The sequence below is a fragment of the Mus caroli genome, unplaced genomic scaffold (genome assembly GCF_978045245.1).
Source record: "Mus caroli unplaced genomic scaffold, Mus_caroli_1 scaffold_22, whole genome shotgun sequence".
NCBI classification, from domain to species: domain Eukaryota; kingdom Metazoa; phylum Chordata; class Mammalia; order Rodentia; family Muridae; genus Mus; species Mus caroli.
This window is the reverse complement of record NW_028227277.1, coordinates 7,764,322-7,779,703: the sequence shown is the minus strand read 5'-3', so window position 1 is coordinate 7,779,703 and position 15,382 is coordinate 7,764,322. Positions and strand designations below refer to the sequence as shown.

Sequence of the window (15,382 nt, the reverse complement as noted above, 5' to 3'; positions counted from 1 at the left end):
TTTCCCTCTGAAATTTCACAAGCCAGGCCTCCATCTTCTGCACTGTTATCAACATTATCTTCCAAGCTCCTACAAAACATCTGACAGAGCTCTTAACAATGAATAAATATTCTAGCCCAACGTTCCAAAGTCCTTCCACAGTCCTCCCCAAAAAATGGTCATGTTGTCACAGGAATACCCCAATTTGTCTTAGTCTGGGTTTCTATTCCTGGACAAACATCATGACCAATAAGCAAGCTAGGGAGGAAAGGGTTTATTCGGCTTACACTTCCATAACTGCTGTTCATCACCAAAGGAAGTCAGGACTGGAACTCAAGCAGGTCAGAAAGCAGGAGCTGATGCAGAGGCCATGGTGGGATGTTCTTTACTGGCTTGCCTCCTCTGGCTTGCTCAACCTGCTCTCTTATAGAACCCAAGACTACCAGCCCAGGGATGGTCCTACCCACAGGGGGCCTTTCCCCCTTGATCACTAATTGAGAAAATGCCTTACAGTTCTATCTCATGGAGACATTTCCTCAACTGAAGCTCCTTTCTCTGTGATAACTCCAGCTGTGTCAAGTTGACCCAAAACTAGCCAGTACACATGGGAATACAAACTTCTACATTTATTTCAGAATGGCATATTGTGGTTCCTCAGACAATTGTCATTAGCTCTATCTTAAGAATCAGTTTTGCCACACCTGAGTATTTAACCAAAATTTGCTCTGCCACCCCACAAGGACACTTGTTCAACGATATTCCTAGCAGCTTTGTTCTTAATAACTGGGGACTTGGCACAACACTCATGTCCTTCGCCTGAAGAATGGGTGAATTAGATGCTTCTCTTTTATACAATGAAATACTATTAAGTTACAAAATACAAGACATGATTAATTTTGCAAACAAATTGAGAAAACTGATGAAGAGTATACTGTGTGATGTAACCCGGAATGAAAAAGTGAAGCATTGTATGTCTTCACTTATTAGTCCATCTTTTTCACAACATACAGGATAAATATAAAATAGTCCACAAACCAAAGAAGACAAATAAAAAGGAGGGCCCAAGGGAAGGTGTTTGAATCTCACTCAGAAGGCAAAATAAAATTGTTTTGAAGGTATATGTTGGCAGTGCATGGTATGAGACTGGCTGTGGTTGGGACATCATATGGAGGGAGAGCAGTGTGAAGAGAAAGGAAATAATTGGAGTGTGGTATGGTGGCATCTTTAAGATGTGCCTGGGGCCATGCTGGAAGTTGTCTCCTTTGAATCTATAAGACTCTTAGTATTGGGAGATATGGAGGCCAATGTGGTCACCTCATATAACCTGGCAGGACTCCCAGTGGATGAATGAAGGCACCAAAACATGCACAGAACCTAAAAGGTGTCCTGTCTACAAGACATTCAGTGAAGAAATGAAACAGAAACTGATAGAATGGCCAAACAATGACTGGCACAACTGATGATCCATCTCATGAACAAAATCCAATCCCTGGCATTATTAATGACACCATGTTGTACTTGCAGACAGAAGCCTAGCATATCTGGGCTTGAGAGGCTCCTTCCAACAATGGAAACAAGTGCAGAGACACACAGTTTAACATTGGGCCGGATGCAGAACGTCTCTTCTGGGGGAAGGATCCCTGGACCCAAAGAAGATAGAGACTCAAGAAGACCAATAGAAACAACCAACCTGGTCCTTTGAGGACTCACTGTGATTCAACAACAAACCACCAAAATGCTAACATGGGCTTGATATAGGCCTACAAACACATTTAAACGATGTACAGCATTGTCTTTGTGTGTCACACAACAACTGGTTTGGGCATTGTCCCTGTCTCTGATGCCTGTCTCTGGATCCTGCTCACCCTGACAGGACTGTGTTGTCCAGACTCACTTGAAGATGGTGAAGAGAATGATTCTAGTACTGCAGTTACTTAATGGGCCAGGGTAAGTTCATACTCAAAACAGGAATCCCTCTTCTCAGAGGAGAAGAAGTGGGTAAATGAGGAGTGGGGCTGTTTGAAGGGAGACTAGGTGGATAGAAGGAACCACCACTACACAAGAGATATAAAGTGAATATGTAAATGAATAAATGAAGGAAGAAGCAAATAAATCAATGAAAAAGGCTATGTTTTCTTTTGGTTGAGGACTGGAGTTCTATATCTAGTTATCATATCAGGCAATTTATACACATTTTTAAATTTTTTATATAATCTTTTTATACTACAGTCGTTATCACCTGGTGGTCTACCCTATCACTGTTCATATCCCATATGTCCTCCCCCTATCTCTGAGGTTTTCTCCCCACATTGGACCCCACTAGTCCTCCTTGTTCTCTGGGCCTCAAGTCTCTGGAGGTTTTGGTACATTTTCTCTAACTGAACACAGACCCCACACTCCTCTGCTGTATATTGTTGGTAGTCACATATCAGCTGATTTATGCTGCATGGTTTGTGGTCCAATGTCTAAAAGATCTCAGGGTCCAGGTTAATTGAGACTACTTGCTGGTACTCTACAGGGTTGCCCTCCTGCTCAGCTTCCTCCAGTTTTTCCATAATTCAACCAAGGGGATAAGTAGTTTCTTTCCATTGGTTGGGTGTAAATATCTGCATCTACCTCTTTCAGCTGCATGTTGGGTCTTTAGGAGGGCAGTGATGGGAGAACACCATGGCTTCTGTAATAGGGTCAGGCCTTTGGGTCTCCCCTTGAGTTGGACACCACTTTGAGACTGTGGTGGGACCTCCTTTTCCTCAGTCTTCTCTGAATTTTTTTTCACTGCAGTTCTTTTTGACAGGAACAATTATGGGTTAGAGTTTGGACTGTAGAATGGAAACCCCATCTAAAATTTGATGCCCTATCTTTCTCCTGGAAGTGGGCTCTACAAGGTCCCACTACGTACTGCACAGCATTTCCTTGTCACTCCTTTTGAGTCATGAGATTCTCTCATCTCCCTGTTCTCGGGAACAATTTGCAGGGTCTCCCACCCTCCTACCTCTCAAAGTTGCCTGTTTCCATTCTTTCTGCTGACCCTCAGGGCTTCAATCCTTTCCCTGCACCCAATACCTTATCATGTTCTCCTCTCTATCTCCCTGTCCCATTTCCCAACCAGTTCCTTCCATCCCTGCCTCCCTCCCATGTGATTTCTTTCTTCTTCTTCCCAAGTTGGATGGAGGCATTCTAACTTGGGACCTCCATCTTGTTAAACTTTTTGAGTTTTATGGACTGTTTCATGGGTGCTGTGTACTTTTTTTTCTAACATCAACTTATTACTGAGTTCATGCCATGCATGTCCTTTTGGGTCTGAGTTACCTCACTCAGGATAATATTTTCTAGTTCCATCCATTTTATTGCAAAACTCAGGATGTCCTTTCTCTCTCTCTCTCTCTCTCTCTCTCTCTCTCTCTCTCTCTCTCTCTCTCTCTGTCTCTCTCTCTCTCTCTCTCTCTCTCTCTCTTTCTCTCTGTCTCCCCTCTGCCTGCCCCTTCCCCTCTCCATTTCCTTCTCCCTCTCCTTCTCTCTCCTTTCTTCCTTTGTTTTTTTATTTATCATTGGGTATATTATTTATTTCTTTGTATTTCTTTTTAAATTTAATTTTATTTTTCATTTATATTTTACACTACATATTCCATTCACCACAGCCCCATCCACCCTCTGACTGCTCCATATTCCATGCCTTCACCCCGTCTCCATGTGGATATATCCACACTCACTTCACCTGTCCTCTATATGCCCTGGGCCCTCCAGTCCCTTGAGGATTAGGTGCATTATCTCTGAATGAACACAGACCTGGAAGTCTTCTACTGTATGTGTGTTAGGGGTCTCATATCAGTCGGTGTAAACTGCCTGTTAAGAGGTGCAGTGTTTGAGAGATCTCAGGGGTGCAGATTACCTGAGACTGTTGGTCCTCATACAGGATGGCTCTTCTCAGCAGCTTCATTCAGCTTCTCTCATTCAACAACAGGTGTCAGCTGTTTCTGTCCATTGGTTGGGTGCAAATATTTGCACCTGTCTTTTTCAGCTGTTGCAGGGTCTTTTGGAGGGCAATCATGATAGCCCGCCCCCCTTTTTTTTTTTTTTTTTTTTTTTTTTTTTGGTTTTTCGAGACAGGGTTTCTCTGTGTAGCCCTGGCTGTCCTGGCACTCACTTTGTAGACCAGCCTGGCCTCGAACTCAGAAATCCACCTGCCTCTGCCTGCCAAGTGCTGGGATTAAAGGCGTGCGCTACCATGCCCGGCTGCCCCTTTTTGTAAGCGTTCTATAACCTCAGTAATAGTGTCAGGCCTTGGGCCCTCACACTGAGCTGGATCCCACTTTGGCCTGCCACTGGACCTTCCTTTCCTCAGGCTCTTCTCCATTTCTATCCCTATACTTCTTTAAGACAGAAACAATATGGGTCAGAATTGTGTCTGTGGGGTGGCAACCCCATCACATACTTGATATTCCTGCTGATGGTGGGTTCAAAAGTCCCTCTCCTTACTGTCAGGTATTTCATATAAGGTCCCTTCCTTTAAGTCCTGGGATTCTCTCACCTTCCAGGTCTCTGGTGCACTCTGGGTTTCCCAAAACCTCCTCTCTCCTGAGGTTGCTTGTTTACGTTCTTTCTGCTGGCCCTCAGGGTTTCAGTCCTTTTCCCTCAGCCAATACCAGACCCTGATCCCCTCTTCCCCCAATTTCCCCCACCCTGTCCACTTTCCTTCCCAGGTCTCTCCATTGCTCCTCATTGTGTCTTTTCACATAAATGTAAAGAGCCTTGTCTTGTAGGCACAATTTGATATGCATAGTCCCTTTAATAAAATATTTCTTTTTTGTAATGTTATCTGACATTCTTAACATCTGCCCAGTACATTTTAAAGCTATTCCAAAGTACAGTTCTTCTGTGCTGTCACTGTACTTCATACTGCTAATATTCACGCTTGTTTCTCTTTTCAAATGAGTGCCTTCTATTGCATCAGGAATCGATGATATTCTAAATCTCAACAGAAACAATTTACCATTTTGTTGATATTTTATATTCCGTTGCTGAAAAAAAAAAACACATAGCAATCAAAAGAAGCTTGTGAGGAAAGTGTTTATTTACTTATGTACCTTGGTCACAGTATATTGAATGAAGCCAAGGCCTGAAATTGGATGCTGGAACTCCATGAAAGCATGAGGGAAAATGTCGATTACTGGAGTTACAACCATGTTGTTTTCAGACCTTTATCTTATAACTCCAAAAACATCTTGCCTAGAGATGGTAGTGTTCACAGTCAGTATGGTCACCTAATATTAATCATTAATTAAGTTCATGGTTTACATACAAAACTGCAGGTCAGGATGATGGTAGCGTTTCCACAATTGAGATTCCTGGTTCTCAATATCTTCAAAATTGTGTCCTTATGAATGAGACCATGTTTGTAAGTTCACATTTGTATATTATTTAAATTTTTATAAGATTAAGTACTACTTTTGTTAAGACAAAGAAAAAATATGTTGAGTATCATCTAACATTTTCATATTATGAATATTTTAATAACGAAATTTATCTTTGTACTTATGTATAAAATTTGAATCTGGTCTAATTAAAATAACATAACACTTTGGGACAAAGATACACATTAGCAACCCTGCACTAGAAGCCAAGATTGAGAAAACCTCCACAACCACCATGACCCTCCTGCTGGTGCTGTGGTAGACAGGGAGGAAGGTGATCCAGACACTGCAGAACACCAGCATGCTGAAAGTTAGGAACTTGGATTCATTGAATGTGTCAGGAAGGTTCCTAGCCAAGAAAGCCAAAGTGAAGCTCCCCAGAGCCAAGGAGCCCAAGTATCCCAGGACAATGTGGAAGGCAATGACAGAGCCTTTATTGCAAAGAATGACAATCTTCCCATGTTCAGATTGTATATCTCTGTCAATAAAGGGAGGAGATGTTACCAACCAGATTCCACAGAGAACAAGTTGGATTAGGGTACAAATGGGAATGACCAACTTAGGTGCCCCTGTTACCAACATCCCTCTCATTCTTCTTCCTGGAGTAGTGAGCTTGAAAGCCATGACCACAGTTATTGTTTTGGCCAACACTGTAGAAACAGACACAGTGAAAAATACTCCAAATGTGGTCTGCTGCAAGATGCAGGTGACCTGGTTGGGATGTCCAATGAAGAGCAGCGAGCAGAGAAAGCAGAAGACTAGAGAGATGAGCAGGATATAGCTGAGAATACGGTTATTGGCCTTCACAATGGGAGTATCCTTGTACTTCACAAATGTGACAAGGACTAGAATTGTGATGGCCGAGAAAGACACTGCCATGCAGCCTAGGGTCGTCCCCAGTGGCTCGTCATAAGCCAGAAATGATACAGCTCTTGAGAGGCAGTAGGTTTGCTCTATGTTGGCATACTTATCATCTGGACACTTCACACACTGTTCCATATCTGCTGGCAAATGAAAATAACCCCTTATACGATATCATAATTACATAGGAAATAATTTTACATTTGTATTATTCATAGGAAATATTAATAAACATTTTGGTGTTGAGCATCTCTTCCATTCCTATTTGCTATATAACCACTAACTTAAGATTGCACTGTACTAACCTATGTTTGTCATCAAACAAAACAGCAACAGAAGAAGTACAACAGAAAAAAATACTTATTAAATAAAAATAAAAAAATGGTGACTAATAGTAATAATCTCAGAGTATTTAATTCCTCCAAACATAAATACATTATTCACAGACAAAGGTAGTGTGTAGACATTAGTAGTGGTGTCAGTTGATGAAATGCATCATGTGCTTTGTTTGCTCTGTGGTTTGTGTCTTTGTCTGTGTCTTCACATAGGAACCAGAACATACAATTCCTCATTTAAACACTATTTGCAAAAAGGAATATTTTCATTCTTGAAGCTGTAGACCTCATAGACCTATGCAAGTCCCTCTCATTGTTTTACAATCTCTTACTCCCCAAATACGCATTTCAAGCTACATGACATGAAGTTCATGGATGTTAACATTCTTAGCTAAGCACTAGCCCATCTCTTGTTCCATTATTGAAACCTGCACTCTTGTTCTAATCCTTTGACAGGAAATACTTAATCATTTGTCCATTAAACCTATTAAAATATATTTCATTAAACAACAACTGTTACCCTGCGCATCTGATCTTTCTCACAGAGTAAGCTTGGTGATGGAGGGAAAGATTGTGGACACATCAGGTGACCAAATATCTACGTACAATGAATCAAAGAAAAATAAACATATGCATAGATTACATCTAAAATGTTTCTTTAAAAAATTGTTGTACAGGTAGGTCCCCCTAAACACTTTATATATAATATAAAATCAGTAACCATCATATTGTGAGAGAAATGTCTTGACTGAGGAAGATATTGGAAGTTATTTGCTGAGTCCAGAAGAAGTTGACATTATATAACTGCTTACGTTCTGAATCATGGAGAGTTTAGGTCTTCAGTTTGCATCTAGGCCATTTCATGTTTCTAGTTTGGAAACAGAAGGTATTCAAATTCAGCATTTTTTCTTCTGCATGCAAGCATGTACCTGTTTCATTGGAAATTTAATTTTCTGTGCAATGAACACAATCAAAGCAGCAGTTTGCTGTTTCTTTCTGTTGAATTATCCTGAATCCAGCAGAACACATCACACTACACACAGGAGGGAACCTGAGGCAGTGCATAAATGTTATATAATATGCATGTGAGTGTGTATTTCATGTATTTGTCATATGAAAAATGTCCCATAGATTGATATATGGGACACAAACAGAAATGCTATACATATTCCTCTGATACCCAGTATCACTTAACAGTATCAGGCATATTTTTATTTATATTACCCTGCAACACACTGAATGTCACACAAAAATTACTGTATCGTGTAATATTTTATATGTAACATTCAGGTTGTAGCAATTATAAAATTTTCCTTCCTAAACTGATCAATCCAAAAAGAATGTTTAGGTGGCACAAGTATTTCTTTCATGATTTATAAATTACAAAATAGAATACTGTGGTGTATGGAGGGAGAAGGAAGGGTAAATCAAGAAAGAGTAGTTTTATGACTACAAACAAAATATGTTATACAAAACTCCCATAAAATTAATGAAGTATTCCTAAGTGTAAAAGAAAACCTTGAACACACTATCCCTTTCTCTCTTTTCTCTGCATCTATGAGGGAGCTCCACACCCACCGACTCCTGCCTCACCACTCTAGCATTCCCCTGTGCTGGGGCATCAAGCCTTCACAGGCCAAAGCCATTCCTCTCCCACTGATGCCAGATAAGGCTATACTCCATGGAGGAGGGGAAATCACGAAGGGGGAATAACACTTGAAATGTAAATAAATAAATAAAAAACATACAAAATATATAAATTAAAAAGCTAAAACCTTGAATCTGGAGAAACATTTATGTTCACGACTGCGTGATATACTTAATTAGGCTATAGATATGTTTGCACAGAACCAAAAAAATATCCCATGGATGATATATAGTTACAAACTTTTCATTAATCATATGTACATATACATTATACTTTAAAATCATTAAATATATCCCTGCATTGTAGGTGAACAGGCTTTTGGGTACTATTGAACATGGATTCCAGAGGCCAGTGATCCATCTACTACCAGATTTACATGAAATTGAACATTATCAAATTTTGAATATTGCAATTTAGGATGGTCTTTTGCAAGAGTAGCAATTGGTCTTAACCACAGAGTGTTATATTTTAAAATACACATAACCTGAAAAAATTATGGTATACCCACTGCTGTTCCTCCCATGGCCCATTCCAAATCATCAGATATATGAAGTTGATGACTCTTTTGAAAACAAGGTATATAGCTTCCTATTTTCACTTTTAATCCAAGGCCTTGTGGAAAATTCCAAATGATGAAAATGTCATACTCTGTACACTGATTTTCCCTATGCTTCATGTTCACCAGTTCTCCAACAGGGTTCGTAAATACCCTGGTTTTCATCAAGTAGGACACCTAGAAGAGATGCATGCTTCCAATATCAATAAAGCATATCAATAAAGGTAATTCAAAATTAAGAATTCCCCAATTTCTTAATGACTTTCACAAGAGACAGCTGTATTGAAATAAATGTGTGTAGAAAAATACAGTATAACTCATTGATAAATGAAAACTTATATACTTAATATTAATGATAAAGATAAAATGTGCTAGAAAAAATGATTACTAGATAACAAGTAACTGTGTGTGTGTGTGTGTCTGTGTATGTCTGTGTGTTTGCGTGTGTGTGTGTCTGTGTGAACATTCTTGTCAAAAAAAAAATTCTTTTAAGTGAAGCCATGTATGAGAGAATGAAGGGGAAGTCTGAATATCTGGAAATTGTGAAAATAAACAAATTATTTTCACGTACATACAGTATACTCATATAAAATTAACATAAATTTAATAAAATGTGCAGTCTTAGTAATTTATGTTTTTGTATATTGTTAATTTAAATGGCTAAATAATAACCACAGCACATACATGTATCAATTTCTGAAAAACTTTTCTTTAGCAAAAAATTCTAGTCTAGTCATCACTTAAGGCTTTTATGATAAAACTCTTGGCTCCTATTCTAAATTTTGAACTCATTTGGTTGAAATGTGAGACACCTTTTCACAAAACTCACTGGTATTCGTAAAAAATGTATGGTCTCTTATTAAATATTATCTTTGTGGGTGAAATTCATCCATGTAAATGAATCATTAGGGGTTTTTGCAGTATACAAATCATTGCACTGAGAGAATAATCTCTAACAAATGTACAGTTGTTCCTCTGGGTCCATTTAAAAGATCACATTGATATATCTAAGTATAATGAAATGTAAGAAACTTTACCTGCTGACAAGCAGTGAAATGTCTTTTGTGTTCTGCCTTTTTCTGAGACTCTACTTGTTGAAGAATGTGTTCATGGTAGGTGTGGGCCGCAGCATAAACAGCATTATACAAGTTGTAACCTTCATCACTCATGGCCATATCATAGTTGTGCAGTGCTGTCCATTCCAATGTGTTGTTGAACGTAATATGATCCATTTTACTGCTGTTCTTGGATATTGAACAATTAAAATAGTTCCATTCCAGTATAGTATGAGAAATATCTCTTAGGTATATGACTGTGTTCATTGTTTGCATGAAATTCCTTAATTTAGGAATCTCAACACTGTGGTGTGCAAAAGTAATAGTCCCATGGAAGAGATTAAGGGTGAATTCTTTTTTATGTGTGATGACATCCCATTGTGAGGTTGTGATCCAGATTCTCTGAGCACCTAACTCTTCCCATCTTCTAAAGCTGACTTCTAGAGTAGAGTTCATTTCACCATAAATGATAACAACATTTGCTGAAGATGTCATAATTTGTTTATCATATATTGTAGACCTTGTCATGTATATCTGCATGTTTTCTGGGATCATATTAACAAAAGCTAAACAGATCCCATGCCTTTGGCTTTCTTCTCTTAAATCTGAGAGAAACTGAATACCCTGATCATCATCTGAGATGACCAGTCCTATCCAAGTCCATCTAAAATGAAACATCAAGGAGACCATGCCATGTGATAAATGTGTGTCCTTGGTGGCTACCTGATGGACATGGGGCAGCCGGTCATGGTCGCGTAGGTTAGGATTAAATGGTCCAAAGAAAACCTAAAGGATGTAGAAGAGAGGATGAAATTCCAATGAGGAATATGATTATTAGGATATTTGGACTCATATACAATAATGCTACTCACCTTCCAAAACAACTGTTAAGAACAGTAAGATTATACTATACATGTCATGTATGATTCCTATTAGATTCTAGAAGATGAAACTTAAAATGAATAATATGATTATTAAGATGTTTGGACTCATATACAAGTAATGCTACTCATCTTCCTGAAATACTGATAAAAACAGTAAGATTGTACTATAAATGTCTTGTATTATTCCTATTAGATTCTAGAATATTCCTGACAAGTCTAAAATTCTGAGAACACAGTTTACCTGTCTGTACAGTAAATCTATGAACTGATTATTTAATTCTTATATATGTATATATATATATATATACACACATACACATATACATACATACACATATACATACATACACATATACATACATACATACATACACATATACATACATATATATATATATATAGTGTGTGTGTGTGTGTGTGTGTGTTTGTGTAGCAGCACATTCATAAATGCATTCTGTCCAAGTTTACTTCTAGACACCTGTAAATGTAATTTAATTTTCTTAACCCATTCATTGTCACAAATTCTTACCAGTGGCATCCAAGAATGCATTGCCAGTTTTAAGGATGTTTTCCATGATGGTCCTGTAAGAACTATCATACATGAATCATCTATATAACAGAAATCATAAAGAAAATGCATATGTCTATATGTTTGTGTATATTCTTGATCCAGTTCTCTCAATATATACTGACAGTTTCCTCCAATGATGGTGAACATTAAACTCATATTGGGTAAAAGAAAAGGATTCCTGTTGATCTCATCAGTAGCAAAAAACATTACCAGAAGAAGCTCATATTCACTTGCTGCAATTCTAAAAGAAGGCATAGTGATGATTAAGGGAGATGTTTGAAATAAAAAAAATTCAAATGCAGTAAAGTTTTTAGTATGAGATATACTAAATTTCTTTCTAAATGTCTTGAAATAAGCCTGATATATTAGGGAGCTTTAGAGCCGAATACAATTTAAGAATTCATACACATTGGGCACTATGATATGATACATTTTGTATTCATGAAAATAAATATTGTTTTATCTCTGAATGCCATCCTTGAACTAAATTACAGTTCTATTGTGTGAGACTGCTATAAAATAACCTTGGAAATGTAATTCCACATATATATAAAAGAGCATGACTTCCACTACATATGAAACACCTAACAGATTCTCCTTATAATTTTTATTTAAATGCAATTTATTCATCAATCATCTTAATATTATTGAATACTTCGAGAATCAAGTAATATATCTGTTTTTTCAACTTTTTATTCCTATCCTTTTATATTCTAAAAATATCATTAATGCATATTTAATAATATCCATAACTGAGGAAACTATGTCTAATGTTCACTACTAAGTTATTACAAAATGTACAAAATAATACTCTTTGGGAATTAAGCATAATAAAGGAGCATAAAATTTTATATAGTGAATCATTAAGAAATATATTCAAAAGTCTTTATTAGATAACACCTGACAGTATGAGAGTATTCAAAACACATTATATAGTTGTGTTTCTTGACTAATAATCAGCTTACTTTAAGAAGACTACCAGTGTTTCAAGTAGAGAAAATATTTTATCAGTAAGAATATTTTACATATTACCAAATAACAAAAGCTCTATGAATTTAAACATTATGAAAATGCTAATTTTATTCACAGGAAGAAAATTATGAATTATATGTTAGAACATGTTTTATAATTGTTTTGTATGTTTTTAGATCATGCTTTTAATATATTCAAATGTTAATATCACCAATCAGGCAATTCATTTTAATATCCATTTTATTTAGTTTTATTTATCCATTTCAAGATATACACAATGATACAATATACCATATGACCAGAAGGGTCTTGTACACATCAAGTTCATGTTACCTTTTAGTGTGTTCTTACTATTTCTATCTTGTAAATGTTTTATCACAATTCTTTTAATACCTCAATCTTCCTAATACATTGAGATCCTTTAAGTGATGTCTGAGCACAGAGATCTTCTCTGCCCCAGCACAGTTGGCAGTTCATCTGTTATTCTCTATTGCCTCTTATCAGGTGTAAAGACACCAAACATGGTCTTTTGCTAAAATTTGTATTTTTCAATTAAGAGTTCAGCGCTAAGTTTTTCTTTCTAATCCAGAAAAGTTCATATATTTGTAATTTTAAAACTTATTTTGACTTAAACAATTGTCATCAATGAGAATTTCCAAAATTTTTGCCAATAGGTGTGGAAAAAATGCAGAATACATCAGAAATATAATTCCTACTCACCTACCACTGAAGGATAATAATGTGAAGCAACCATCACAAACAGAGTGTACAGTGCACTGTGGCTACCAATTGAAAAAAGTATTCCTTTATTTCCAAAGACATGAAAATTGAATAGGGGATGGGATGAGAGGCAAAAACATAAAAGCACAAGAAACCTTGGTTTATAAAAGAGAAATATTCACAAATATTTCAATGAAATGATGCATGTTCATCTGTCAGAAATCAGAATTAGGTAACACTTTTTTGAAGGCATTTAGAAGCATGATCATAATGAGGCATTGGCAGACAATTGAATATAGGCAGTGATGCAGTCTCTTCATATTGAGTTCTTGACAAAGGAGGGGATTGTGAATTCAAGGCAGATGAAGAGATATCTTTCAACATATATTATCCAAAAACACTCAAGAGAGAGAATCCAGATTTTCACATTGTCCAACATTGTAAACTGGAGTATAAAATTGCACTAAAACTCTACTAAACTGTGACACATTTCGAAGTATTAAAATAGTGATTGAAATAATAATTCGTTTTCAGGGGTTCTTAAAGTTACATGGTGAGGAAGAGAACAGAAACCACAGTTTGTGTATACAGATAAATATGTCAAACTAATGACATTGACAAAGGAAATAAAGTTAATGACTTACCGAAAACTTAAATCTGAATTATAAAAATTATCTTCAATAGGTTCATCATGTAACCAAATGTAAAAATGACATTCCCTTTGCAAATCTCCATCATTATGTTCACTATTCTTTATCCTCCAAAAGCACCTTTGTTCAGTCAAACAACACAAGATGAGAGAAAACTTCAGAAACAAAAATGAAATAGAGAAAGCACAGACCTTCTTCATGTCTGCTAGGATCTAAGATGGAGCTGTTGTGAAATCCGTTTCTGATGTAGAAAGACATCACACACACATTTACACCTATGTGTCTGTTTTAAAGGTACTACTGTCTGGAGATCCACTTATTATATTCACAGTTCCTTTCCATTCCTCCTATGTCAGGCTCCCTAGATACATAGGGAAAATTCTGGCCTCAGGCTCTACATCTGAGGTCTGAAAACTTTTCATCAACATATTTTTGAAAACATGTTTTGAGATCATGATTTCTACCCTCAGGGGTCATGACTGCATTCATGTGCATAGAGTAAATCCCAAGGACAATCTTCTCCTGCATGGCTCAGATGAGACCATGTGTCAACAGCCATTATGTACAAACACAATGGAATTCATCAGAAGTTCTACACTGTGACAGAAGTTGAGAAGGTCATAAAAGTTCCATATCATTCAGATGTTGCGTTTAATCATGGAACATTATGTAACACATTGTCTAGTTTAGGGAAGGGCAGTCTCACATGCAACATTGGGCCTGGAGTTGACCATGCTCTCTGTTGTTCATATACTATTGTATGCTACTCATGTTTACACAATCTCTTCAAACTTCCTGTGATTCCTGCCATCTGTAGAACACGTCAATATGCTAAATCCAAAAATACCTGTATTTTAAAGATTCAACACCCATCTGGTCAAATATCAGTACCTGTGCAGACATTCACTGATATGCTGAACTTTTCCTGATAATCAGCCCCTGGCAGTCAATGACATTTGATGAAACATTTCTTCGATTGATGTATGTTCACACCTCATTAAGAAGTTAGAGACTAATTTCATATATTTTGCTCAAGGGAAAGAATTTAGGTGTCATTTAAGAGGTAGAATTTTATTGCTAATGCTGGTATATTCCTCATACTTTTCATTTATTTCTACTTGGCATTTGTTTTGAAATATTTCTATTTAGATTACATTTCAATAACATAGATGTTAGCTGCTAAGCTAATTTATGTAATTTGGTTAGATTGCAATGAGTGAGAAAGATGAAGGATTGATTTGATTTGTTATTTTTTTAACTACCTTATATTTTTGTTCAAAATATCCAGACTGAATTAAGTGAGTCTTACACTTCATTTTTGGAATGGTTGGTATGTCACGGTCTTATAATAAAGTCCTGCTATGGAATTTATTTTACTATCGTTGTTACTATGAATAAACATTTGTTTCATTCTTTGGTTGAATTACAACTATTTCATTGCAAATTTGTTTCAGTTCAAACCAATAGACTGGGTAAATTAAGTGTTCTGTTGTCATATTCTATAATTGTTATATACCTTGTACTAATACCATGTCAAATTAACTGGGAATGTGCATGGAGGCAGACTCTTCTCTCCACTGTGACTGCTATTGTTGTGCCATCCTGGGCTGTGGCAGTCTTTTGGAAGTAATTTTGGTGCACATGAGCAATGGAATGGGTTCCATTCCATACTCATTAAAACAAGACTACAGGTCAAACATTCAGGTCTTTAATAATCTTAAATTTGTGTTTGCTCATATT

General features: G+C 36.8%; 1 protein-coding gene across 1 annotated transcript; it reads right to left on the bottom strand.

The window, feature by feature from the left end:
- Positions 1-4,751: 4,751 nt before the first annotated feature.
- LOC147000049 (vomeronasal type-2 receptor 116-like) lies at positions 4,752-13,842 on the bottom strand. The gene is given in 7 exon segments (XM_085834287.1): positions 4,752-6,394; positions 7,516-7,628; positions 7,630-7,637; positions 8,743-8,967; positions 9,828-10,631; positions 11,259-11,541; positions 13,637-13,842. Coding segments are annotated over 7 exon segments (2,547 nt in total). The 3' UTR covers positions 4,752-5,486.
- Positions 13,843-15,382: the final 1,540 nt, after the last annotated feature.